The sequence below is a fragment of the Buteo buteo genome, chromosome 1, assembly GCF_964188355.1.
Source record: "Buteo buteo chromosome 1, bButBut1.hap1.1, whole genome shotgun sequence".
In the NCBI taxonomy this organism is placed as follows: domain Eukaryota; kingdom Metazoa; phylum Chordata; class Aves; order Accipitriformes; family Accipitridae; genus Buteo; species Buteo buteo.
In genome coordinates this window covers 106,073-131,052 of record NC_134171.1, presented here as the reverse complement: position 1 = coordinate 131,052, position 24,980 = coordinate 106,073, and the positions used below count along the sequence as shown (strand labels likewise).

The window sequence follows — 24,980 nt, the reverse complement described above, 5'->3', positions numbered from 1 at the left end:
CCTCCTGCAGCCTGGAGCCCCGCAGCAGGGAAAGCCCATGGGAACCCAATGCCGCTGGGGCGCATGCTTGCTCTCCCCTGGCTGGGCTGTGCTGGGTCTGGTGCGGTGACTGCTAGCACACAGCTCTGCCTCCCGAGCTGGCACAGGGCTGTTTATTTGCACATGGTGTTGCAGGCTCAGGAGTCATATTTACAGTCTTGTGTTAAAGAGGAGGAACCTGGACCCGTAACCAAGGGACAGGGAGGGCAGGGGCTGCCTGCAGGTGGGAGCTGCCATCAGTGGGTTCCTGTCTACGTGGGAGAGTAGGATCAGCTCCTTAGGCTGGGGCTAAAGAAGGGACAAGGGGACATGGCACCTCGTGCCACAAACACAAAATCTGGGAGCAGCTGGGCTACGCTGGTGCCTACACTCCCTCCACACGCTGAGTGGAAGAGCAGGGCGGTAGAATCACCCATCTCTCGCTGAGCCCAGCTCTTCACAGCGGGTTTGCCGAGGAGGCTGCCAGCCGCTTCCCAATGTAGATCCTGGATTGGAGAGAGCAACTGTAAAGCACCCGCACAGGGACAGCCTGCTGGGCCTCAGCAAGCCAGTAGTGAGGGGAAAGGGCAGCAGCCATGGAGAAAACTGTGGCTACTGGGAGGTGGTGCAGAACAGCACCCAAGGATGACCACTCCAAATCCAGGAGTGTTCCCCCCAGCTTGCCATGGGGACAGCCCCCTGGGTCAGGGCAGCCAGAGGCCCCCTGGACAGGCCCTGACCGCACAGACACCCAGCAGTGCAGGGCTCACCCTGCCTGCACCCAAGGGGTCTGTTCTGGCCAAGGGTACTCAAAAGCACAGGTCAGGCCCATCGTAAACTCACCCCAGTCCCAGGGTCAGCACGTGGCTGAGCAGCAGCGAGGGGATGAAGAGCAGCAGCAGCTCTGAACTGAAAAGTCTCTTCTTTCTCCCCACAGCACCTCCCTGCAGGCTCCACAGCACCGGCTGCGGGGAGCACACAAAGGCAAACTCCCTGGGAAAAGGGCACGGTTAAAGGGGGCACAAGGGCAGAGCACAGCAGTAGGGCATAGGGACAGCAGGACAGGGTACCAAGGCAGACAGCAAGGGCAGGGGACGAGGGTCTTACTTTGGAGACAGATGCTGAGGGTGGTGGGCACAGGCCCAGCTGAGGGATGCTGGCAGGCGTCGCTCCCTCCACTCGGCTTCCTCCGGCACATCCCGCTAGAAGGAGAGGTAAGGCAGGTAAGACCAGGGGCATGGCTGGCGCAGCCCACAGGGCACAGCACGGCACAGCACGAGGGGCCAGCAACCTTACCTGCCGGGGGTGGGGGCAGCCCGGCTGGGGCTGGCTGCGGGGAGGGAGCAGCTCACTCTCCCCAGGCTGCTCGCTCACCTGGCCGGCTCCATCATCTTCCCGGGCTGGGGAGCCCAGCGCAAGCAGGGCACTGCAAACATAACCCCCCTCAGTCACCAAGCCTGCCCCACTCCCCGGTCCCCTGACACCCACCCTGGCCAGGCAGGACTCCAGGTGCCAGGGCTCCTCCTCGGGACTCACCCGTCACCGCTCTCTGTCTCCAGCTGGGCCTCCAGCAGCATCCGCTCCACGTCGGCGTGGCAGGAGAAGAACCGCGAGGGCGCGGGCTCGGGCTCCAGGCACCCTTGGCCACACCGCAGCTCCACCCAGGAGCCTGGGGGGGCTGTCAGCCCAGCACCCGCCTGGCCCCCGCGCTGCCCACCCGCTCTGCCCCAGGCCCACCCCATCCCATCTGGGAGCCCTCCCCAGTGCATCCTGCACCACTGCCCACGCACCACAGGAGCAGCAAGTGCAGTCTCTGACCCGGGATGTCCTGCGCACCCCTATCTGCCCAGGGCTGCTCCTCGGCATGCCTTCCTCCCCCGGGACCCCCCGTCTGCCTCTGCCCCGGCCGCCGTGGCGCATGTCAGCCTGCCGGTCCAAGACCCCCGTTGATCCACACCCACCCAGTGCACACCGGCCCACCCAGGACGCTTGCTCTGGCTCCCCACTGACTTGCCCCCTCTCCCCAGTGCACGTCAGCCCGCCCCTCCCGGGACCCCTGTTGACCTAGACCTCCCCACGTGCATGTCAGCCCCCCCGGGACCCCGCTGACCCAGTCCCCCCCCCGGTGCACGCCGGCCCCCCCGGGACCCCGCTGACCCAGCCCCCCCGGTGCACGCCAGTCCCCCCGGGACGCCGCTGACCCAGTCCCCCCCCCGGTGCACGCCGGCCCCCCCGGGACCCCGCTGACCCAGTCCCCCCCCCGGTGCACGCCGGCCCCCCGGGACCCCGCTGACCCAGTCCCCCCCCCGGTGCACGCCGGCCCCCCGGGACCCCAGGCACCCCACGGACCGTCGTCGCCGGCGCACGCCATGGCCCCGCGGGTGCAGCCGCGCTCAGCCCCCGCCGCTCTGCCAGTCACGTGACGCCCGCGAGCCCCCATGTAAATAAAACCACCGGCACCGGGAGCCCGTGTCTTAAAAGGGCACCGGCTCCGTCCTCGGGGTCCCGCGCGGTCCGCGCCCGGGCGGCAGCGCCGGCGAAGGCCGGACCCCCGCAGGGTTCGCCGCCAGCGCCGCCCCGAGGGCGCGGCCGCCGGCCGGGGCTCGCCCGGCAGCGGAGGCGCCGGCCCCGCCGCGTTGCCCCTTTAAGCGGCGCCTACGTGCGGTGAGCGAGCGGGCGGCGGCCGCGGCGCGTGCGGACCCGCACGGAGCCGGGCTGGCCCCGCCCCCACCCGGTGCCCCGCCCCCCCGCCCCGGTGGCCCCGCCCCTCCCCCGGCGCCCGCAGAGCCGAGCCGCGCCAGACGCTGCCGCCGTTTATTTCCGCCGCCAGGGGGCGCCCCGGCCCGGCCGCGCAGGGCACGGGCGCTTCCGGGCCCGCCCCGCCGCGCCCGCTCAGGGGCTGCCGCCGGCCCGCGCCGCGCCGTGCTTCTCGGCGAACCTCCTGCGGGAGAAAGCGCCGTCAGGCCGGGCCGGGGGCTGGCCCCGGGGCTCTGCCGACGGAGGACGCTGCCTGGGACCGCCCCTCCCAGAAACCCGACCGGGAAGCTCCGCCTGAGCGTCGCTCGGGGAGGGGAGGGGGTGGGCAGGGAGGAGAGAACCCCGAAGGGCCGGGACCGGGGCCGGAGGGGCGAGGGGGCCGGAGGGGCGAGGGGGCCGGAGGGGCGAGGGGGCCGGAGGGGCGAGGGGGCCGGAGGGGCGAGGGGGCCGGAGGGGCGAGGGGGCCGGGCCGGGCAGCTGAGGTGACCCTCACCCCCCCCCCCGCCCCTCCCGAGGTGCGCAGCTGGAGGCTCTCCCTGCGCCAGCAACGGAGCCCCCCCCACACGCCGCGCTCGCTCACATTGGACCCCCGCCTTCATTTCCAGCTCGCCTAGAGCCTAAGGAAACCTAAGGTTCCTAAGGAAACCTAGGTTCCTTAGCCTAAGGTTCAACACCGGTGAACCTGGCAGGCAGCGGACGCTGGTCCGGGAAAGCCAGAAGGCTAACCAAAGTCACTGCTGGGGACAAGTCCGACAGAGCACGAATCAAGCGTGGGCCGAGTCGGACCGAGCCGCAGGAGCCTGCTGGGGACTGCCAGCAGCACCTCTGGGCCCCGAAGGGGTCACTGCCCAGCTTTCAGGATGGACGTTTCCCTGGCAAGGTTTCCCAACATGACGGTTCTCTCGAACCACCCTGCCAGCAGAGCCCGGCCATTCAACATCCAACAACTCCAGGCATGTTACCAGCCTGTGTCCAGAATGCTCCACCTGGGTAAGCTAAAAAGCACATGAGGGAGCAGAGTGGGCTGCTGGTACAAAGCTGTAACAGTCCCCGAGCGCGGGACCACGGAAGCTAAGCCTTACACCTCAGTTTGGACGAGATACGCGCACACTCCAGGTCACAGAGGCAGGAAAAGGCACCAGACCAAAGACAGAGAACAGAGAGGTGACACTGCAAGACCACCAGACTCTGTGACCACCACCATGAACTGACAAACGCCCGGCTTCCGCCACGTCCTGCATGCGCTGCCATTAAACGCCAGCTAGCTGGGGAACGAACCGTGCTGAAAAACCAAAATCCTCCCCCAAGAACAGGCACACCTCACTGAATCACCGGCACTTTCAGCAGCCTGGGCAGAGGGTCATATGAAAGCACAACATTCAGCAAGCCTTGAGCTGCAAACCTTTTTGGAACTTGAAATGGCTGAGTGACAGGGGTTGCTGCCTTCACTCAGAACTTGAGATGGACACGTACCTGCTCTCGAGTCTAGGACAGTAAGGAAGGCCCTTCTTTGGAGTAAAGAAAGATGAGGAGCACAATCGCCTTTCCAACTCCTGATGGGATCCCTTCCTCTCACAGAAGTATAGAGATCACTACTCTACAGCTAGAAGTCAGAAGAGCCTCAGAAAAGGGACATAAAAGATCAGCACGCAGAAGAGCAACAAAGGCAGGTAGGGTATCCACAGGAAAGGATTTCCACCCTCTTTTCTTTGCTGTTGAAGAGATCATGCCCAGTGGATCCAGCAAGAGCCCTCAGCCATCTCTGTGCTCACGTTAAAAGGTCTGGGGGACAGCTCCAAAGACAGTCTAACATTCTCTATGCCATAGGACTACTCTGAGATGTAATTCCTCTAAACTGAAGTGATCTTTCAGAAAAACAGACCTGTTTAAATTAAATTCTTGGTGATTAAGAGCTACCTGGAGTCACCTTGGGCTAGCCCTTTAGAAATGGGCACTTAGAATTTGCCTAGCTTCAACTTCCAACCACAGCCATCTCCTACTTTCGACAGTAGGGAGAAGCTGCTGCGGTGTCAAAAAGCCACAGGATCTCAAAGGTTTAACTGATCCCTGAGCCTCCACGATCTTCTGACTCTCCCAGAGTGCTCTGGAGCAAAGCTCAGTGCAACGCCTGAGCGTGACACCAGATGGGTTCTCCCCTTCACAGCGAGACCCTACAGAGCAGAGACCGATCTTGCAGCAAGCACGCCTCTTGTCACTCTGGACTGAGCCAAATGCTCCATTATCTCTAGCAGCTTCTACAGCACCTTCTAAGGAGTCAGCCAGGCTCACCGGGAAACATCCAGGCACTAAGAAGCCATAATTTCTGCTGGAAGCTTATTCCACCAATTAATCCTCTTCCTTTTCAGAAACAACTACCCCATTACCTAGGTAAAGTCTGTCTGCCTACAACTTCTAACCACTAGTTAGTATTCTGCTTTTATCTGCCAGACTAAACAGCCTTTCAGACTTAGCTTCCCCTCCAAACTCATTCTGAATTTTCTGTATCTTTTCTAAAAAAAGACCCAGACACCAGAATTGGACACTTGTTCCAATATTTGCCTCATCAAAACCATGCAAAGAGGTCAAACTCGCTCCCTGTTCTCTGTAATCCTCCACTTACACCAAAAAAGATTAATTGCACTGTCCCTGTCACCAAACTTCTTTCTAAAATGAGTGCTCCACAGCATCAATACTGATTTCAAAGAAATCTGTAGTTCCGCAGTGACTTCTATCAGTCAAATCTGTTATACCAAAGAACCAATTTTTTTTTTTTTTTTTTGCTAAGTCCCATTCCTCAGCAACTGTGTTTCTGGCAAACAGCTTCTATTCCACCTAGTCCCCAAAACCAGAGCCCCAGTGGCAATTCAGGAGACAAAGCACTTCCCAGGGATGAGAAGGGGCTGCATGCTTGGGACAGGCAAAGCAGACAAACATCTGCCTCCCCTCCTTCAGCCATGGTTCACTGCCTCAGCCCTGCTGTCTTGGGCCAGAGGAGAGGAATGGGAGGACACAAGGCAAAGCAAGGGCTGACCCTTGCTTGGGGCATATCCGGGTACTGCTGGGGATGGGGGTTTGGGACTCTGACAAGGGGAGGTGTGGGTAGACTCTCACCTCCTGGCATAGTCATACAATGCTTGTTTCCGCTCCTGCAAGGACAGGTGTCGCTCCTCAGGGGACTTTGCAAATTGCTTTGTAGCTGGCTGGAACAGAAAGCACAAGAGCCATCAGGAGACAGTCAAACAAAGCCAGGAGACCTCCTTAGTGGCTCTGCAAGGACCCAACATGCCAATTCGGTCTCCAGTTTAAAATGCTCCATTCCCCTGACACCATGGCTAGTCTTGAACACAGGCCCTCATGCTCTGGCTGCGAGCCATCAGACCAGAGGAGACAACACAACCACTAGAAGTACCTTGGAAGAAGGCACAGCTATGGAGCCCTGGATGCCAGAAGCAGCTGCAGCCTGGGAGGTAGACGGGGCAGGCAGGTCAGTACCAGCCTCCTTACTTTCAGGGAAGAAGGGTACTCTCCCCTCCAGCAAGTTGGCAATGGTGGTATCCACACAGTTGGTTTGGGCTGTAGGGACAAAGAGGATCTGTTAGAGAGGGGGCTGCTACATCAGGACACTCGCATCCTTGCTGCCATTGTGCTCCACAGTGCAGCAGGGACAAGGTTTCTGCTTTCAGGTATCACAGAAACTTGGCATGGAAGGTGACCCTCCGCCCCTGCTAATACCCCAGGCTTACCCAGGTCTATCCTGATGACCTCCAGAGGCACATGAGGCAGCACCTCCTTGACTCGCTGAGCCATTGTCGTGATCCGCACATCCTCAGGAGCAACGCCAGTCAGGCTGGAAGGCATCCTGGGCCTGGCTGCCAGGGGCTGGCTTGAGGCTGCAAGAGAAAGAACAGTGGGCACAAGACGATGGTCTAAAGGTGCACGGCCTTTGAATTGCAACACCTCCACTTTCTTGGAATTAACTGGCATGATAAGAAAGCCAGACCTCCTACACATGACCATCATGTCTGCACTCAGGAGCGGTGGTCCTCTCCCTGCCAGCTAGCTACAACCCCCAGCCTAGAGCACACAGGCAGCCCCTGCTCCCCAGGGGGATGTCAAACATGCCTTCTCCTCTCCTTCCATGCACAAGTAACCAAGAGCAGACTGAGGCCTCCCCGAAGGCAAAGCCTAAGTGGCAGCTCTATAGTCAGGACACTACCCAGGACACCTACCTGGGGCAAAGGGGAGAACCGATGTGTGTCTCAGCCTCTTCATGTGTTCAGTTTTATCTGCTGCAGTGAGCCGTGTGGATACCACACCCAGCTCCATGGCCAAGAGCTGCAGAAATGTAGACAAGAGTCACATGTACACGACACACAACATGTATGACCCAGGCATTCCCATCTTGCAGGGGAGTGTATCAGATGTACAGGCCTGCGTGGAGCCACAGCGAGGGGAAGAGGACTGGGAACTGATTTCTCCAGGGCCTCAGTGATGCATTTCAGTGTTGCATGGAGCACTTGAAGGACCAGGAGTAGGCAATATCATCCTGCCAAAACAGGCTGACAGGGAGATACAGGAACTATGAAGTACCCAGCACATAAGGGAAAGGTAGAGAAACAATTGCTTTATTTGATTTGTGGTATTATGAAAAGGGAGTGAAAGGTTTGAACTAGATGGGGAGAGCCTTGATAGCTGGCAGAAACGATAAATGGGGGCTAGCAAATAGGCTATGGAAAAACTGAATTATTATAAGGGGCAATAAATACGGGCCAGAGTTCCCATCATACAAACACACCCATCCAGAAATGCCCTTTGCAACTCTGCTTGCACCCCACTCTCCTCTGTGACCATCCCAAATTGCAGCAGTCCTACACATCCCTCTCCCACATCATCCTCCTACCTCCTGAACTCGGAGCGCAAAATCCTCACTCAGTTCTTCAGCTCGTCTGGGGACAGACGGCATCCACCTGAATGGGGACAACAGCACTGGGCTGACTGCTTCAGGGGCTGCTGGAGGAGCCAGCCCCATCTGGGATCAATAGTGCAATAGTGCTATCCCCACCTCAGCTCTCCCTGCTCACCCCAAATCTCTTCCCGCAAGACGAGCATCAAACCTCAACACTAGCTTGCAAAATTAAGGGCAAGGCATGGCTCAGAAGACAAAACCGGCTCATTGAATCTTTATTAGCACTCAAGTGTAACATGTGAAGTATCTCCTAACAAAGCTCCCAGAAAGGCCCCAAATGAGGAGACGCTGCCATTAACATGAAAGTAGAAAACAGATCAGCAAGACTCGAGCCAGATACGGCTGGGGAAAGCTACAGCACAAGACTTTTCTTTACTGAAATACCCCGACCCCTAACTTTGACGCCAAGCCCCTTCCACTGCCTATGGACCCTTATTCCACCAAAGCTACTCGGCCAGTATGGGCTCACCCGGGCCCTAGACAGGTGTCTGAACCACCTCTGCAATTTACAAGGGATTGCAGGGAAGAGACAGATGCTAGAGGACTGAGCTGCCTGCAGGGAATAACCCACAGGACCTGAGCGACCCTGGGGTGAGTTACAGCAGAGCAGCTAGCTTCAAAAATATAGCCGGCAAACTTGACATAAAAGCCCTGAGAGACTCCTCTCCTTCACCAACTCAACACAGGAACCAAGAGCCCTTCCACTTCAGAAGCTGGTTGAAGCTGATCCAGAAGCTGGACCTGGCATGAACCAAATAATGCTGAACAAAGCCATGCTGAGATACCACAATGAGGGTGCGCATTAGCGCACACCAAAAGATCTCTTACTACAATGGCAAAAACGTCAGGCTCTCTGCCCACCCTAAACCCTGCCCCAAATGAAAGAGAGAGGGAGATAGTACCTTACTTGATAAACTGTGAAGGGAACAAAGAAGGTCCAGAGCAGCTCCGTAATCCAGGAGGAGTCAGCCACACTCTGGGAAAGAGAGCACAATGAGATTGCAGCCCACAAAACACGAGCTAGTCAGGTCTCCATCAGGGAAGCAGGCAGGCAGAACACAGCTAAGCCATGGCAGCGAGTAACAGATACGCATGTAGAGAGATGTGGAGGACTGGGAAAGAAGGAATGGCAAACCCAGGGTGCAGTGAGGGCAAGCCCCAGGGCAGATTCACCTTCATTAGTCTTCAGCAGGCAGAGGAAGAGAGTCAAAGTTTTCACTGCTCTGAGTCATCTTTTCCTACCACTAGGACAGCAAGATTTTCCCTCAATATCCCCACATTCCCTACTAGATTGTGCCTTTAGAAAGGACTGAAAATGCCTTTAACACCTACTAACACTTCCTTAGAACCACAGACAATCCTCCCTTATTCTGATGGGAACAGCCCATGTAACGTCTCAACTCCTGTAAGCTTTCTCTCTTCATTTCCAAAGAGGCCACACTGTGAAGCCTTAAGCAACTCTTCTCTTTGAAGATAAATCATTAAAGGTGAGCTGTAATTTATTACTTTCTTCCTTTTTCTAAAAATTAGTAAATAACCTTTTCCGTAAGAAGTACTGTGATGCCTGCCAGCAGAGAGCACTGGAACAGGCGCTCCGAAGTGGTGGGTTCTCCATCCTTCTCAACGGGACACAGCCCAGAGCAGCTGGATCATACTCAGAAGCCAGTCTGACTGTGAGCAGAAAGCTGAAGTAAAGACCTCCAGACATTCCCCCCAATCTACACTTTTCAATGATTCTAAAGAATTTGCTATTGAATGGACATTGTTCCTAGGACTTTTGTAGTTGGTTACTTTTATCCTGCAGTGAGCAAACTTTCCACAAGCCGGTGAGAACAGCATCTCACGATCTACAGCTCACAATGTAGCTGCCTTGGCTTCTTTTACACCCAACTTCGTCCTCGACCAAAGCAGCACGGCTCCAAGACAGGCCTCGTGCCTAATTTACTCCGTGGCCTGGAAAGAGGTGCTATAAACAAGAAAAGCCCAGAAACCACAGCCACCAAGGGTAATATAAAGAAGCCTCATCTCCTGGATAAACAAATCTAAGAAACCTAAAATCAAAGGCCTTATAGTGATGCCAATAGCCAGACTTCAGTTATGCTGCCTTGTGCCACAGAACAACAGCCTCCTTCAAAATTCCAACCGAGTGGAGCTGGAGAAAATTCTTTCTTAAACCCAAATTTGGTGGTTTGCTCAGCCCACTGTTTGATATATATCACACAGGTGTCTAAGAAAGCTTTCTGTAAAGCACTGACTGAACCATTCACAGTCCTCGGAAGTTTATGATGGTTTAAAATTATGTAAGAAATCCACCAGGATTTACTTAGCCAATGTGCATGCAGGACAAAAAGTCCTGTTCGACCTCTGAAGGTAAAAATCTGAGCCAAGAAGTGACTATAACCAGTATCTTCAAACAGATCTGCAGTTACGTGCATGCTGTTCTCCCTAACATTCATGAAAGAAAGGATACACAGACAAATATTCAACTTGTCACGTCTCACAATTTCTTGGAGGAGCCAAAACCATAAAAAGATAAACGGAACAGGACAGCCCTCCCACTTCTCTTGAGTAGTCATAAAAAATTTAAAGTATCCTCACTGTTAGAAAACTGCATCTTAATCCAAAACTGAACTTGTGCAGTACCAACATTTAGTCTCAGCACCTACAAAGACTGCTGCTGTGTGCTTTGTCAGAAAAAAAAGTGAGAATTCTCCACTCTTAAGCCTCTTCTTCAACATGCAAGCAGCTGTCCACAACAATCTCTCTGTCTTTTCTCTAACAAGCTGATTTAAGCTGAGTGCCTTTAAGTGTTGTTCTCTGGATTCTGCATCATGCTTATGGCCTCCTTGAACTCTACTACTGCCCCACTTTCTTGGCAGCAGGGTTACCAAAGCTTTGCATAATATTTTAACAGTTTTCATCACTGCACACATCCAGCTAACAGTGTTCCTCACCCTGCCAGATATTCCTCTTGTTATGCACCCACAGACCACATTAGACTTACAAGTAACAGCCGTTCACGGGCAGCTATCAGTAGTTCACTGGATCACAGTCAATAATCTAGGTTCTTCATTATGTACTAACCTGAACTTTACCAGCAGAGTCCTCAATATTGTTACCTGCAGCGCTGATAAAAGCACTAAATAGCAAAGAACTAATCCTTAACAGAATCTCACTTTAAAAATACCTGCATGCTGATGTTTTAGTATGGACAGCAATATTTTGTGACCTGCTGGTAAGTGGCTTTAAATCTATCCACTGTGCCCTGCTACCTTAAAAAGACGGACAATAGAGAATCAACTAAAATGTCAGACAAATATAAGATGTGTCTTTTAATCACATAGATCCATAAATCATTATCAAGAAATAAGAAATTCAATAAAATCTCACTCTGTAAATAAGCCGAGAAGAGTTTTATTCCAACCTATTTAGCAGCGCTAGTATTACCATCATGAACTTTGCCTCTTTTCTGAAGCTAATGTTGCATCACATTACGTATCTGCATTTGGGAAACATGAGTTCAAGAACCTACTCCAGAGAACCTTGCATAACCTTTGGCATGTCAACCAGTCTCCACGGTGGCTGGAGCTATTCTTTCAAAGCACATTAAAAGAAGGAAGCTCACAAAGAGGAGATGAGACAGAGTGATGCTATGAAGCCAGATGGCACACTGTTAGACAGCTGAGCCACTAAAACTTTTACCAAAATTGCCAATGTAACTAAAAGAGTATTGACTTAGTGGAAGTTCCCTGGGAAAGGCACTCAAAAAACAGCATTAGCACTGAGAAGCTAGTCCTTGGGGTGACAGGACACAAGGCCAGGCTGCACTACCCACAGGCTTCAAAGCAGAAGCAGAATTAACGGCATCGCCAAGACCCTCATACAGTGCACGCCTCCACAACTCCTCCTTGCCCTACGTCCCTGACTCACCACAGTGATCAAAGGCCTCTGAACTTGTAGGGCAACTGGCTGTACCACATCCAAGATTGAGAACGGCCAAGAGCTGAAAAGGAAGAATTCAGCAGTGAATTACCCCAAAGCTAAAAACAAAACGACGACAGCCCCGCCGCAGGAATACCCATTCCTAGTACCTGAAGCGGAGCAAGCCGGCCCGGCCATTGGTGGCAGCCTCCTCTGGGAACAGCAGCAGTGGTGGGTTTCCCCTGTGGGACGAATACACCTTCAGGGAATCCACCAGCTCTGCTCGGCTTCCTGTTACTCCCAGCTCCATGAATCCCCGTGACCAGCAGATGAAGCCAGGGGCACCGTTCAACGCAGGCTGCAAGGGCAAACAAGAGTAAGGAAGAAATGCCGTCCTCCCCTCCCCTCAAGGCCTACTTTCCCAGATGACAGTGGGAGACAAAGTTCCTGCTTATTAGCAAAAACACCTCTGGGGGCTGAGAGAACAACCTCCAGGCTAAAAGCACTAGTAGCAGAGAACACGTTACTGCTAGGCTTCAGTACAGTAACTGCTCTGGCCCCAATTCCTTAGAAATTTGATTCCTAATCTTCACTTCAGACTGTATCCTGTCTGCCAGAGAAACGAACTCCCTCCATGCCCTGGGCAACAACCGTGTTTCCCCATGTTCTCTCTAGTAGTTCCTGACATGCTTGGCAAAGGACACACTACTTCCAAGAGTTACTTTTCTCCAGGTACAGAGCAAATCTACTGCTGCTCAGGATATAGGACCAACCAACTCACTCCCAGGCACATTCAGAGCCTGTTGATTCAGGAACTGCACACATCAGGAATTTCACAAGAGTACAGGGAAAGTTACACAACCACCAGCCCAGCAGAATAACCCGAGCACCACCACCCCACCATGCAGCTCCCCTCAGCACTCCTCTGCAGCGCAGCCGGCTGTCCACACACACAGAAGTGGCACCCAATGCTGTGGGAAAACCCCACAACCGACATTGCTTCTGACACAGCCTATGTGAAAGGCCAGAAAAAGATAGAGATGCTAGGATTTGCCCACTCTCTTTCAATAAAAGCAATACCCACTGCAACATCTTCTGTTTCTCCTTGCCCTGTTTCTTTTTTTCATGCAGAGCCTAACAGCATGGCACTGAACCACAGAAAAAAACTCAAGGCTTGTGCAATCCTGGGTTAATAAATAAGAACTGAAGACGACCATGGCAACAACTAAATTCTGAAAGAGGTCTCTGTGCACTTCTGTTGGAGAGAGGTGCTTCCAGACCTGCCATGCTCAGCTCCAAGTTACTCACCGTATTACAGGAGGTCAGAAGATTGATGACGTTGTGATCGAATTGTGTCACGTGGTTGGCAATATACACCCTCACATTGACATCACGAAACTGGGGATCACTTTGCCGCACAAATAAGCCCAGCACTGAGCACATCACACGTACAATAAACCTGGGAGGGGGGAAAGTGCTTTCCTCAAGTCCTGCAGTCTGAGCCACTGCTGGCTTACACACCCAATAAACAGAACAGAGACATGGAAGTTCACATAACTTCAGGAAGGACACTGGTACAAAATGGAAATGATGTGACAGATGTCTGGGACAGGAATTGTTGGAGGGCTGCAGTTAGGGCTGAAGGCTGCCTGCAGAGCTGTAGCTGCAGCATGAAATATGGGGCAGCAAGCCACCACAGAAAGTCTTAGCAGGATACTCAGCTGATCCAAGTGTTTCAGATCAGTCCTTGAGCACTCAAAAGGCAATTGCCAGCTTTAGCCTTGGCAGAGAAGGACACCTTCATGGGTCCTGGGGATGAAGAATCCCAAAAGCACAGCTCCCTGTAAACCTCTGCATGAGCCAAGCCTCCTCCATGGCTAAGGACCCCAAACAGGCAAGGCAGCCCTCCCGCTCCACGTTACCCCACAGCACTGTCTGCACACCCCATCCCCACCCTGGGCAACAAGAGTAGCTCCACGCCATGGGGAGAGCCAGGCCCACGCACCGTCGCAGCACGCTGTCAGGCAGAGCGCAGCTGACCAGAAAGACGTGTACGCCGATGAAGACGCGCAGGACGAGCAGGCAGAGCCCCACGGGTGCGTAGAGCAGCAGGGCCAGAAGCAGGAACCCATCGGTCGGAAACCTGTAGGGCCAAAGAGCAGCACAGATAGCCTGCGCATGGCTGGGATGCCTACGGGATAGACGGATCCCCAGCTGCCCGCCCGGGCCCTCCCCAGATATCACCCTGTTTTCCCCCGTTCTGCATAACCTCCCGGGCCTCCCCAGCGAGATACCCAGCCCATCCCGGGCCTCCCGGTCACACCCTGGACCCTCACCGGTCCCCCCACGGGACACCTCGACCCTTCTCACGGAGCTCCCGTGGAATACCCCCTCTCCCAGCGGACCCCCGGGGCCTCCTCCCGGGGACACCCCGACTTCCTGCGCGGGCCTCCCCCGGGAGCCCGCGGCCCACTCCCACGAAACACGGGAGAGGCCCACGCGCGCCCCCCAGGCCGTCGCGGCTCTCACCGGTGCGAGTCGAAGAGCCGCTCGGGGCCCGGGGCCGCAGGAGGCTCCATCCCCGCCGCAGCCGGTGCCTCAGCGGCACCCGACACCCGCCGCCATCTTCCCCCGCGGCCGCCCGCCTGGCTCGCGCGGGGCAGCCTGGGAGGCACGGCGCCTTCCCGGCGTGCACCGCGCCGCCCCCCGTCCCCCCCCTTCTCTCTCCCTCTCGCCACGGGCCCTCGACGGCCGGCGACGCGGAGAGGGCGGTTGGCGGGTCCGGCGAGCCCGGTGAGCTGCTCCCGCCGCAAAGCCTCCCTGCTCTCCCCCGCCGGCGGCCGCGCTAGGACCGTCGGCGCGGCTGGCGGCGGGACTACAGCTCCCAGCGTGCCCCGCGGCGGACTACAGCTTCCGGCAGACTTCCGCCTCAGGACTACGACTCCCAGCGTGCCCCGCGGCGGGCCCGCGCCTCCCGGCGGGCCTGGCGGGGCGGGACTTCAGCTCCCAGCGTGCCCTGCGGGCGGGCACCGGAGCAGCATGGCGGCGCTGGCGCGGTGGTCGCGCGTCCCGCTGCGGTCGGGCGCGGTGCGGTGGTGCCGGGCGCTGTGCGGGGCCACCGAGGCCCGTCCTCCGCCCCCGCCGCCTCCTCCCTGTCCCCCTCCTCCTCCTTCCGCCGGGGGCCGGGCGCTGGCGGCGGCGCTGGGGGCCGGGGCGGCGGCGCTGGTGCTGCTGTGGGCCCGGGAGGGTGAGGGCCGCCGGCCCGCGCTGCCCGCGCTGCGCGCCGCCGTGCCCGCCCCGCCGCCGCCCGCCTCGCCCCGCGCCGCCTTCAACTTCATCGCCGACGTGGTGGAGAAGACGGCGCCCGCGCTGGTCTACGTGGAGATCGTGGGCAGGTACCGGCACCGGGCGGCCGCCCCCGGCCCGGTCCGCGGCCCCCTGCGGAACTGGCGTCCCCGCTACCCGACGGGGAGCTTTCCCTCTTGACCCTGTCCCGGTCCCCTCCCGCTCTGTCCTTCCGAGAAGGGTCTGGTCCCGTCCTCCCCACACCCCCCAGGGAGGGATCCCCCGACCCTCCCTGCTCCCTCGGCTGCACAGCCCCCCCCCACCCCAGGCTCCCTGCACAGTGCAGCCCCCGGCCACCTCCGGGGCTTCCGCTGGCCTCTCCCGCGGCCACCCCGTCTTGCATCCCAGGCAGCCTGAACCGGGCGTGGCACCCGGGTAGGGTCCCACAAGTGCCGTGGGAGGGACGAATCCGTCCCCTTGCCCCGCTACCCACACACGCAGCTGACACAGGGACACACTGTTGCCGCACTGGCACCTTCTTGTCCTCCAGGACTGTTGGCAAAGCTGCCTTCTAGGCAGCGGCCCCAGGCTGTCCTGTGGCACGGGGTTACTCTGTCCCAGGAGCACGACTTTGCATTTACCTTTGAACTCCATAATGTTCCTGCCATCCTGTGTCTCAAGCCTGTTAAGGCACCTCTGAATAGTAGCTCTGCCCTTCAGCTTGTTGACCGCTCCCTCCAGTGTGGTGTCACCTGCAGGCTTGCTGAGCGTGTGTAGTGTCTCATCTTCCGGTTCATGAACATGAAAGGTGTTAAATGGCGTTGGCCCTTCTCTCGGTTCCTGAGGCATGATGTTAGTAGCTGACCACCAGCTGGACTTGGGCCCTAGTGGTCCAGCCAATTTTCTGTTCACCTGGTCTGATTATCAGCCCACGTCACCTACGTGGCTAGAAGGGTACCACAGCAGACCATGCTGAAAGCCTGCTTAGGGTAGACAATATCTACTACTCACCCCTTATCTGCACAGTCACTCATCTGACCGCAAAAGCCAGCCAGGTTGGTCAGCCATGATTTGGCATTGGTAAGTCTGTGCTGGCTGCTCTCAGTCCCCTTCTTGTATGCTGTGTGCCAGGAAGTGGTTTCTGGGAGCATTTGCTCTGTAACTTTCCCAGAGATGGGGGCGAAGTTGACTGACCTCCAATGTTCAGGACCCTCTTTCTTGGCAATTTTGCAGGCGGGTGTGACATTTGCCTTTTTCCAGCCATCAGGAGCCCCCGTTTACCACTGTGACGTTTGAGCCCTCACAGGGACATCAGCCATCCCCCTCGTGTGTATCCTGTCTGGTGCCATGGACTCATGCGTGTCCAGCTGGCTTCAGCGATCCTTCCCTTGATCTTCTTCTGTGTAATGCTGCATTCTGACAGACTGCCTCAGGGCACAGGGACTTGGGAGGCCCAAGGAACAAGGCAAAAAGGCACACATCACCTCAGCCCTTTCTGTGTCCTGTGTCACTAGTTCCCTTCCCCCACTCAGCACCAGGCCTTCCCGCAGAGGTCAGGGTGATTGACATCCCCCATGGGGACCAGGGCCTGCAGTCATAAGTCTTCCCTAGCTGTCTAAAGAAGATGTACCCATCACATCCCAAGTCATTATTACCTGCTCTGAGGCAAGGCTCTGTGTGTTCAGGCTACTTCTTTGTGCAGTTCACAACCTCTTCTACTTAGCTCCTTGCTGCTCTTTCCCAAAGAGCCTGTGCCATTTATTGCAGCTCTCCACTCATGTAAACTTCCCACCGTGCCTCTGTAGTCCCAGTGGGATCACACCTTTGCAGTTGTGCATGGACTCCTGATTCCTGCTTGTTCCCCTGTTGCGTGTGTGTTTGTCCAGACTCTTGAAATGGGGACCTTTCATGGGGAAGTGAAGGAGCCTCCCCTAGCATGCTGTTTCCCAGACATCCTCACTGTCCCCTGCTTTTTTCCAGGCCTACCAGTCTGGGCCACCCAGTCTGCCTGGCCCCTGCCTGCCCTCCCTCCCCAGAATCCCCACCAGTCTCCTCAGGGTCACTTGCCACTGCTTCCTGACCTGTGCCCACCTTGCAGGCATCCCTTTTCAGGCCGTGATGTACCCATCTCTAATGGCTCGGGTTTTCTTGTGTCTCCGGATGGGCTTATTGTGACCAACGCACACGTGGTGGCAAACCGGCGGCGCGTGCGGGTGAAGCTGGCCAGCGGCGAGCAGTATGACGCCGTGGTGCAGGACGTGGACCAGGTTGCAGACATTGCTACCATCAAGATCAAGCCTAAGGTGCACATTGCGGTTGTGGAGACGCTCCCTTCATTCCCTCCCATTCGCTCACCATCGTCCTCTCTTCCAGCATCCACTGCCCACCCTGCCCCTTGGGCGTTCCTCCGAGGTGCGGCAGGGAGAGTTCGTGGTGGCCATGGGCAGCCCGTTCGCCCTGCAGAACACCATCACCTCTGGCATCGTCAGCTCTGCCCAGCGGGGCAGTCGGGAGCTGGGCCTGACCGCCTCTGACATGGAGTACATCCAGACTGATGCTGCTATCGATGTAAGGGAAGCTTGCGGTGCACGGCGGGTTGGCACCTCATCCCGGCTGCCCATTTTGGGGAGGGGGGAGCTGGGGAACAGCTGTGGGTGCCGTGAGGTCAGAGGAGGCGGACACAGAGCACTGGGAGATGAAGGGATTCTGGCCGGTCACCCGGGCGCTGGCTGTGTTTCTCAGCCTGACCCTGTTTTCTGGACTCTGCCTCCCTGCCGCGGGTCCTGCTGTGTGAGGATGTTGCTTTCATGGCCTGTTTACTGCTCTCTCCTCTGTTGCAGTTTGGGAACTCTGGGGGCCCCCTCGTCAACTTGGTAAGTTCTCCTGCTTGCACCTTCACTGGCCGGGGCAGAAGTGTGCCCCCTGCCCTTCAGTCTGTGCCCCCTGCCCTTCAGTCTGTGCCCCCTGGGGCTTGGTGCTGGGAGGGAGGGACGGCACGTGCTCCAGGCTCCTTGTGAGGAGGAGCAGGGGATCGGCCCAGTGTGGGAGCCCTGTGCAGCGTCTGTTTCAGGAAGGCTGAACGGATGGGACTCTGGTGAGGCCGGCTTGGCTGGTGCTGGCAGGGCAGAGGGAGGGGCTGCGTGGGATGCAGCCCGCGTGGGACCAGTCCCCACCCAGCCTCAGCAGGGTTGGGCAGGCAGCAGAAGCAGCAGGCTGGGAAGGGATGGGCGCACAGGCGAGACTCCAGGCTTGCACAGTAGTTCCCCTCCTCTCCCCAGCAATGCAAGCTGGATAGCAGAGAGTCTTTTCCCCTGCAGGATGGCGAAGTGATTGGGGTGAACACTATGAAGGTGACATCAGGCATCTCTTTTGCCATCCCCTCAGACCGGCTGCGGAAGTTCCTGCAAAAGGAGGAGCAGCGCAAAAGTGAGTTGGGTGCCTCCCTGCTCAGGTATTGGGAGAAGGAGGAGGATGAAAGAGGGAAGCTCTGGCACAGCTGGGCTCCCTCTGAGAGAAGGGCAAGCAGAGCGGGAGAAAGAGTCTTTGGGGGTAAGAAGATGCTCCCATCCGGCATAAAACTCTCCTCTGCCATGGGAAAGCTATGCTGCTACTCCCCTGCCCACAGGGGCCTAACAAACTGCAAGGAGGATGCTGGCCTGCATCTGCTGCAGATAAAGACTTTTAAAGTGTCTCAAGTAGCTTGCACTTAAGTCCTCAGGAGTAGGTAAGGGTTTTTTTTGGGGGGGGGGGTGTTTCATTAGATCTCAGCATATGGGAAAAAAGAGAAAGGATGACCTGGAAACTGGAGGCTGCTTAGCCTTGTGTGTACTAATGGAAATGCAGGTGCGGGATTCAGCTGTATCATAAAGGACAAGTAGTTAATTTAGTCATGTAGAACATCGCCTCTTTTTGTTCCTTTGTGTTTGTGATACTTTATTTAATGCAGACTCTTGCTATCTGGTTCTCATGTTGACACCATGCAGTGATATTCTCAGTCAAAAAATGACAACTCAGACCAGGAAAACAAACTATGCAGTAGCTATAAAGCTCTAACTGGTAAAGGGAACTTAAATAAGCTGTTGGTAGGGAATCAGAATGACTCTCTCCGCACGATGTCTGCCTTGAGGTGTGTGGGCTTTGTGACTTGTCTGGCTCAGCCCAGCACCATTTTGAGTGCCTGTCAGTTTTCAACCTTGTCATTTGATGTCCTTTCCTTCGACAGGCTCTTGGTTTGGCAATGCAGAGACAAAGCGCCGTTACATAGGGGTAATGATGTTGACTCTTACACCAAGGTATGTGTTCTAAGGTCAGGGGCCAACAGACTGGTCTTGTTGGGGCATGATGACTGTGCGATGGGATCTTCCAAACTAAGTGAGAGTGCCTGTTTTTGGGAGGATTGTCTTCACACCTTAAGCATTCGCTCTCAAATCTCTTTGCGCTTGTGTTGTGTTTAGGCTCTAGGCTGTGTCAGAGGAAAATTAGAAGCTTGCAGGTTTCTACACTTGTGGCAGAATCTGTCAGCAGATGAAGAGTCCCTGAACCTACCCCCCAGAGTGCCAGATCAGTCTATAATTGTCATTGGGAGGAGTTCGATAAAGAGCCCTTGCAACACAGCATGAATGAAAAGCCACCAGAAATATTTTGTAATTAATAGATAGGCAATGTGCCAAATGAAAGTTGTGATGAAACAGTTGAGCGAGTTGTACTCTCTGGGAGGAGGGATCTACCAGGTGAATTGCTGTGATGCAGAAACAGTTCTAGAATGTGGGACTTTCAGAATAAGAAATGGCAAATTTGCCTGCAGTAGAGTCGGCTGAGGGAGGAGGTAACCGGGTAGGAGAGCAGGCTGTGTTGGCACACATGGTGTGGCTGCCACCCAGGAGGTGGCGTGAGGCTCCTGGGTTTCAGGAGGAAGGCTGGGTGCTGCCTGTGGAGAGAAGTCATCATGGTGCTGACTGGTACAACACTGGCAAGTGGGAAGAGGATGACTTCTTGTGGGTCTGAGACTACACAGCCTCCTGGCTAAGGCTTGGGTAGGGCATTGTGTTACCTCTGCATCTCAAGGAACGCTCTGGTCAGCAAAAAGGACTGCAGATAGACAACGTGCTTGGGTCTGATAGAGGGATCACCTGCTACCCTTGCTTCAGCTGGTCCCCAAGATGTGCCTGTGGCCTTGGTTGCCAACCAAGCACTCTGAGACAGGTGCCCTACAGGCGGTGGCAGCTGTGCCCTGCTGAGGGCTGGACAGCCCTGGTCAGCCCTGCACAGAGCTCTGCGAGCCCTGGGAGGCAATTGCTGCAGGAGCTATACCTGAACGCCTGCCAGCAGCCTCCTAGATGCAGCAAGTGCACGTGTTAGGAGTGGACCTGCACTCTCACCTCTGAGAGCAGTTCTCCTTTTCAAGGACAGAGCACCTGCTCTGGTTCTTTGGCTTTTGCAGCCATCTTTCACGAGACCTTCAGCTGACTCTTGGGGCTCAGCATGCTAGTGGGGTTGGTGGTTGTAGTGTGCTTGGCAGAAACACCTTTCAAGGCAGTGCTCTGCCCTTCCTAAAATCTCTTGTGGCTCCTGCGTGTTGGTTGAGTTTGTGGGCTGCCTGTGCCTCTGGACACCACGAGCAGTTTCTGGGGTTCCTGCCTGGGACACAAACAGAGAAGCAGATGCTCTGTGCCTCCTGAGATTCAGGGGCAGTGCGGTGGGTGGGGGAACACTGTTAGCATCGCTGGCATGCCCCATAGATGCCCACATGCCCAGTAGATGGTGCTGGTACTCAAAACCTGTGGGATGTGGGAGCCCAACCTCCTCCTTCACTGGACAGGCATGCAGGACAAAGTCTGTCAGAGAAGAAGCTTGAAATGCTTAGGACGTGGCTCCTCAGAAGCGGGTCCAGCTTCAGCAGAGCCAGTGAGCAGTCTGGCAGCTGGTCCTGGGAAACTGTCTGACTGCAAAGCTTGTTTGTGCCCCGTTGCTGGGAAGATCTCCCAACAAGGGATTGCTTGCCTTAGAATTGGGTGATTGCACTGTCTGAACATGCTCATTTGAAAGGCCAGAAACTTGCCCTAGCACAGGAATAAGGAGGAGCTGCATGTTGGGTACAAGCTCCTCGGCATCCTGGTCCTGCTGCACAGGTTGTCTGGCAGGCAAGAACTTCCCGAGACACCAAGCCTTTGCTCCGCTACCCAAAGGGAGCGGAGGTGTGCCAATGGCTTTGAGCTCAGCTGTAGGGGAGCTCATAGGTACCCTTGCCTTGGCCACAAAAAGCCAGGGGAAGAGACAGGGCCCTGGCTAGCACAGCCCTCTGCAGTCATCTTACAGCATGGAGTAAGTAGGGACTGAGCAAAGGACTTGAAAATGGCAAAGGAAAGAGACACTGATTATTTGGAACAGGTTCTACATGAAACTGCTGCTGGGATGTGTTGATGATCAGGGGTGTTACTAGAGGGATGTCCAAAACATGGGTTGGTTCTTCATGTAGTGTGTGATAGAATTTGCTGATGTTGTAGGGTTCAAAAGACCAACTAGAAAACTTTACAGAAGAAAAATCTTACTGGCTTTCAAATGCAAAGATGCAGTGTTAGAGCTCAGGAGCTTCTTGAGCCAGGCAGCAGGAGGCCATAGGCATCTGGGGAACTATCTCATCTGCAGCTGGCATTGTAAGTGATAGGGTGCTGGGGAAGATGGACCCCTCATCTGACTGACCTGTGGACTGGGTCTGGCTGGGATGGAGTAATTTTCTTCATAGCAGCCCACATGGTTCTGTGTGTTAGATCTGTGACCAAAACTGGTGGTAACACACAGATGTTTTAGCTGTTGCTTAACAGTGCTTACTCGGCGTCAAGGCCTGCCCTGTTCCTCAGTTGGCACCCCCAGGGAGGGGGCTGGGAGGGGACAGTTGACCTGAACTGACCATGCTGTATGACATCATGCTCAGCAATAAAACTGAGGGGAGTTTTTCCAGGGTAGCCATTGCTCAGGAATTGGCTGGACATCAGTCTGCTGGTGGGAGGTGGTCAGTGAGTGCCTTTGCATCACTTGCCTTTTTTTTTTTTCTCTTTTTTTTTTCTTTTTCCTTTTCTTTCTTTGCCTGTTGAACTATCTTTATCGAGACCCACAAGTTTTCTTGCTTTTGCCCTTCAAATAGTTCCCCCCATCCTGCTGGAGGAGTGACCGAGCAACTGGGTGGAGACTTACCTGCCAGCCTGGGTTAACAACCCATGGCAATCAGTGCAGCCACACTTAGTGCTGTATAGCCTAAAATCATGTATTTACTATGTTAGTACAGAGACCTGCCTAAGGGCATGTATTGTTCAGCTTCAATGACTGAGGCAAAGAAGCAGACTTGACTTAGTAAACATGCAGACCGCATCAAATCGGTAGTTCTATCAGTAGTGCCTAGTGACAGGACAAGAGGCAACAGGCACAAACTGAAACACATGAGATTCCATCTGAACACAAGAAATCACTTTTTTACTGTGAGGAGGGTGGTCAAAGCCTGGCACAGGTTGCCTGGAGAGGTCGGAGAGTCTTCAACCTTGGAGATACTCAAAACCTGACTGGACACAGTCCTGGGCAACCTGCTCCAACTGAACCCACTTGAGCTGGGGGGTTGGGATAGATGATCTCAAGACGTCCCTTCCAACCTCAACCATGCTGTGATCCTGTGAAATCAAGAAGGGATGGCAGCTTGCAAAGGTCTGTGAAAAGGTACAGTAGAGTTCAGCAAGGACCGTTGCGAAGTGGGGAGCCATAACTGACTGACTGACTGAACCTGATGAGGAGCAAGGAGCTGGGCAGAGAGACCGTGAGAATTTCTGGGGCTGCACTGGATCAGAGCTGATGCACAGTGTGTGAGAGAAGAGTGCTGTTTACATGATGCACAGTCCCTCCACTCTGGTGAGATCCAGCTGGAGCGCTGTGTCCAGTTCTGGATGCTTTCAGGAGGGGTGAGGAGCAGTTGGAGAGAGTCCAAAGAGGAGCAGTGAGAGGTACAGAACTTAAGCTAGGTTTAGAAAACGTAACCTGTGGGAAGATTGGAGGAACTGGGATCATTTGTCTATAGACTCTGGGGGAGAGATGTGGGTATACCTCTGCTTGACATGTCTGGCAAAAAGAGGGGGCATAGCTTTTGTTATGTGTCCTACCCACCAAAGGCAGAGAAGTGAAACTGCAGCAGGGGAGGGGTACATCTGATACCAGGAAGGGTGGTCTGATGTGGGGCTGCTCAGACAGGGGATATGCATCACCAGCAGCTGTGATCTGGCTGGCAGCTGCTCTAGTAGTTTGCAGCTCTCCCTGGCGTAGTTAGGACTTTCGTCCTCTAGTTTTTGACAGAGAGATGGTGGTGTTTGGATGGCCCTGGGCTTTGCAGCTGGTTGCTTGTGCTTAGCAGCGTGCAGGGATGCAGTAGGAGAGGTTCTGCACTGTGGTCTCCAAGCCTGTGCAGCCATGGTGGGGTGGGAGCCCTGCTTTGCGTCCCAGCTCCTTATCTAATGCTGATTTTCCCTCTGCAGCATCCTGGCTGAGCTGAAGCTGCGTGACCCCAGCTTCCCCGATGTCTCCCATGGAGTGCTAATCCACAAGGTGATCATTGGCTCCCCAGCCCATCAGTAAGTGCTGCCCTGTGCCTTGGGGGGTGGCATGAGAGAGCAACTACACAGGATGAGATGTATTTAGCTCTGAGTGTTTTGCTCCAGAGCAGCAGGGCTTGGGCCCTGCAGCTGTCAGTCTGCAGCAGAAACCAACTGGTGACCCTTGCCCAGGCTTGGTGTCCAGTTGGCCAAGGTACCTGTGTGGCTGGAGGAACGCCTAGTGCAGCAGCCCAAGCCTCCTGTAGTGCCTGGCTCTCCTTCCTTCTGGGAAGATGAAGCTGAGTGTCTGCTTTGCCCACTGTGCACTTCTGTCATCATTCTCCCTACAGGGCAGGGATGAAGGCAGGTGACGTCGTGCTGGAGATCAACGGGCAGGCATCGCGCCGCGCGGAGGATGTGTACGAGGCAGTACGGACACAGCAGAGCCTGGCCTTGCTGGTGCGGCGTGGCTATGACACTTTGCTGGTGAGCGTTGTCCCTGAGGTCACAGAGTAGCGGTGCTGTCGCGCAGGCTGCTGCAGGCACTGGCTGGTGGTGCTGGCCGAGAGCCGAGGACGTGGGACTGAGCCGCGTCTGTGCACCTGAGCTGCGTCTGTGCGCCAGTCAGGGAGAGACTGAGAGCTTGTGAGGGACTGGAAGAGGCCAGGCAGAGGGGCCCGGCCCGGTGCTTGGGTGGACTTGTGGTGCAACTGTTCCCCTCTGTACTCAAATAAAGCACTTTTCTAGGGACCCCCCAGTGCCACGTGGCCTCCTTCCCACGGCAGCAGCTGTTGCCTAGTGGAGTCTGGGCTCTGTGGGACCCTGCCCCTCCTGTCAGTCCTCACGAGTCCTTCCAGCTGGGGAGGAGCCCACTGGCTGTGCCTACAGGGACCTCCTCCATGTTAGAGTAGAGGTGTCCTACCACCCACTCGGTACCCGCACAGACTGGAATCCGACTCCTCCGTCTGTAACACGTGGGCACGCGTTGAGCTGTGGCTCATGAGGCCGCCTCCTCTGCGAGTGAGAGCAGCTCTGGAGCTGCTCCGGGGCAGGCTTTGCCAGGGCGGCTCTCCTTGCCTCCCTGGTGAGCCAGCTGAGGTGGTCCTCGGCAGCACTTGCTGCTGAGGCTGTTCCCACAAGGCCAGAGGGAGATGGCAGATGAACGTCTGGTCAAATTGTTTCCACTGGGAGCGTTGCAAATGTTCTAAGGTCTGCATCCACATCTACACCTGAGAAGCAGCTTTCCAGGCCGTGGTGAAAGGGGTGTCGATGCTGGACTCTGAGATGGCCGGGGCAGTGTCTCCCTGGCCCTGATGTTCGGGAGAGCCGAAGGTGGGAGCCTGTGCCAGGGCTATGCATACCTCCTTGGTGCTGCCTGTCCCTCCCCCAGCCCAGTGTCTGTCGGTGCTGGAGCACTGCTCTCCCACGCACACAGCCTGGCCCCTGGGGACAGTTGGGGCCCTCCC

The 24,980-nt window shown here is 55.9% G+C and overlaps 2 protein-coding genes across 2 annotated transcripts in view; one reads left to right on the top strand and one right to left on the bottom strand.

Moving 5' to 3' along the window:
- Nucleotides 1–24,296, top strand: part of LOC142033308 (dedicator of cytokinesis protein 2-like) — a 106,373-nt gene extending 82,077 nt beyond the window's left edge. The window contains exons 53-58 of the mRNA XM_075033237.1: nt 17,321–17,515; nt 17,788–17,820; nt 18,265–18,373; nt 19,170–19,239; nt 23,458–23,553; nt 23,865–24,296. Coding sequence (XP_074889338.1) covers nt 17,321–17,515; nt 17,788–17,820; nt 18,265–18,373; nt 19,170–19,239; nt 23,458–23,553; nt 23,865–24,030 — 669 coding nt within the window. The 3' untranslated portion in view covers nt 24,031–24,296. The remainder of the gene's footprint in view (nt 1–17,320; nt 17,516–17,787; nt 17,821–18,264; nt 18,374–19,169; nt 19,240–23,457; nt 23,554–23,864) is intronic.
- On the bottom strand, nt 142–14,314 carry AUP1 (AUP1 lipid droplet regulating VLDL assembly factor). The gene is made up of 15 exons (XM_075033430.1): nt 14,192–14,314; nt 13,668–13,805; nt 12,971–13,121; nt 11,833–12,020; nt 11,672–11,744; nt 8,644–8,717; nt 7,676–7,742; nt 7,005–7,110; nt 6,519–6,665; nt 6,185–6,348; nt 5,887–5,975; nt 1,315–1,444; nt 1,126–1,220; nt 862–1,011; nt 142–524 (listed from the first exon to the last, which is right to left on the bottom strand). The coding sequence occupies exons 1-15, from the start codon at nt 14,239–14,241 to the stop codon at nt 476–478; spliced, it is 1,671 nt and encodes a 556-aa protein (XP_074889531.1). The 5' UTR covers nt 14,242–14,314; the 3' UTR covers nt 142–475.
- Nucleotides 24,297–24,980: the final 684 nt, after the last annotated feature.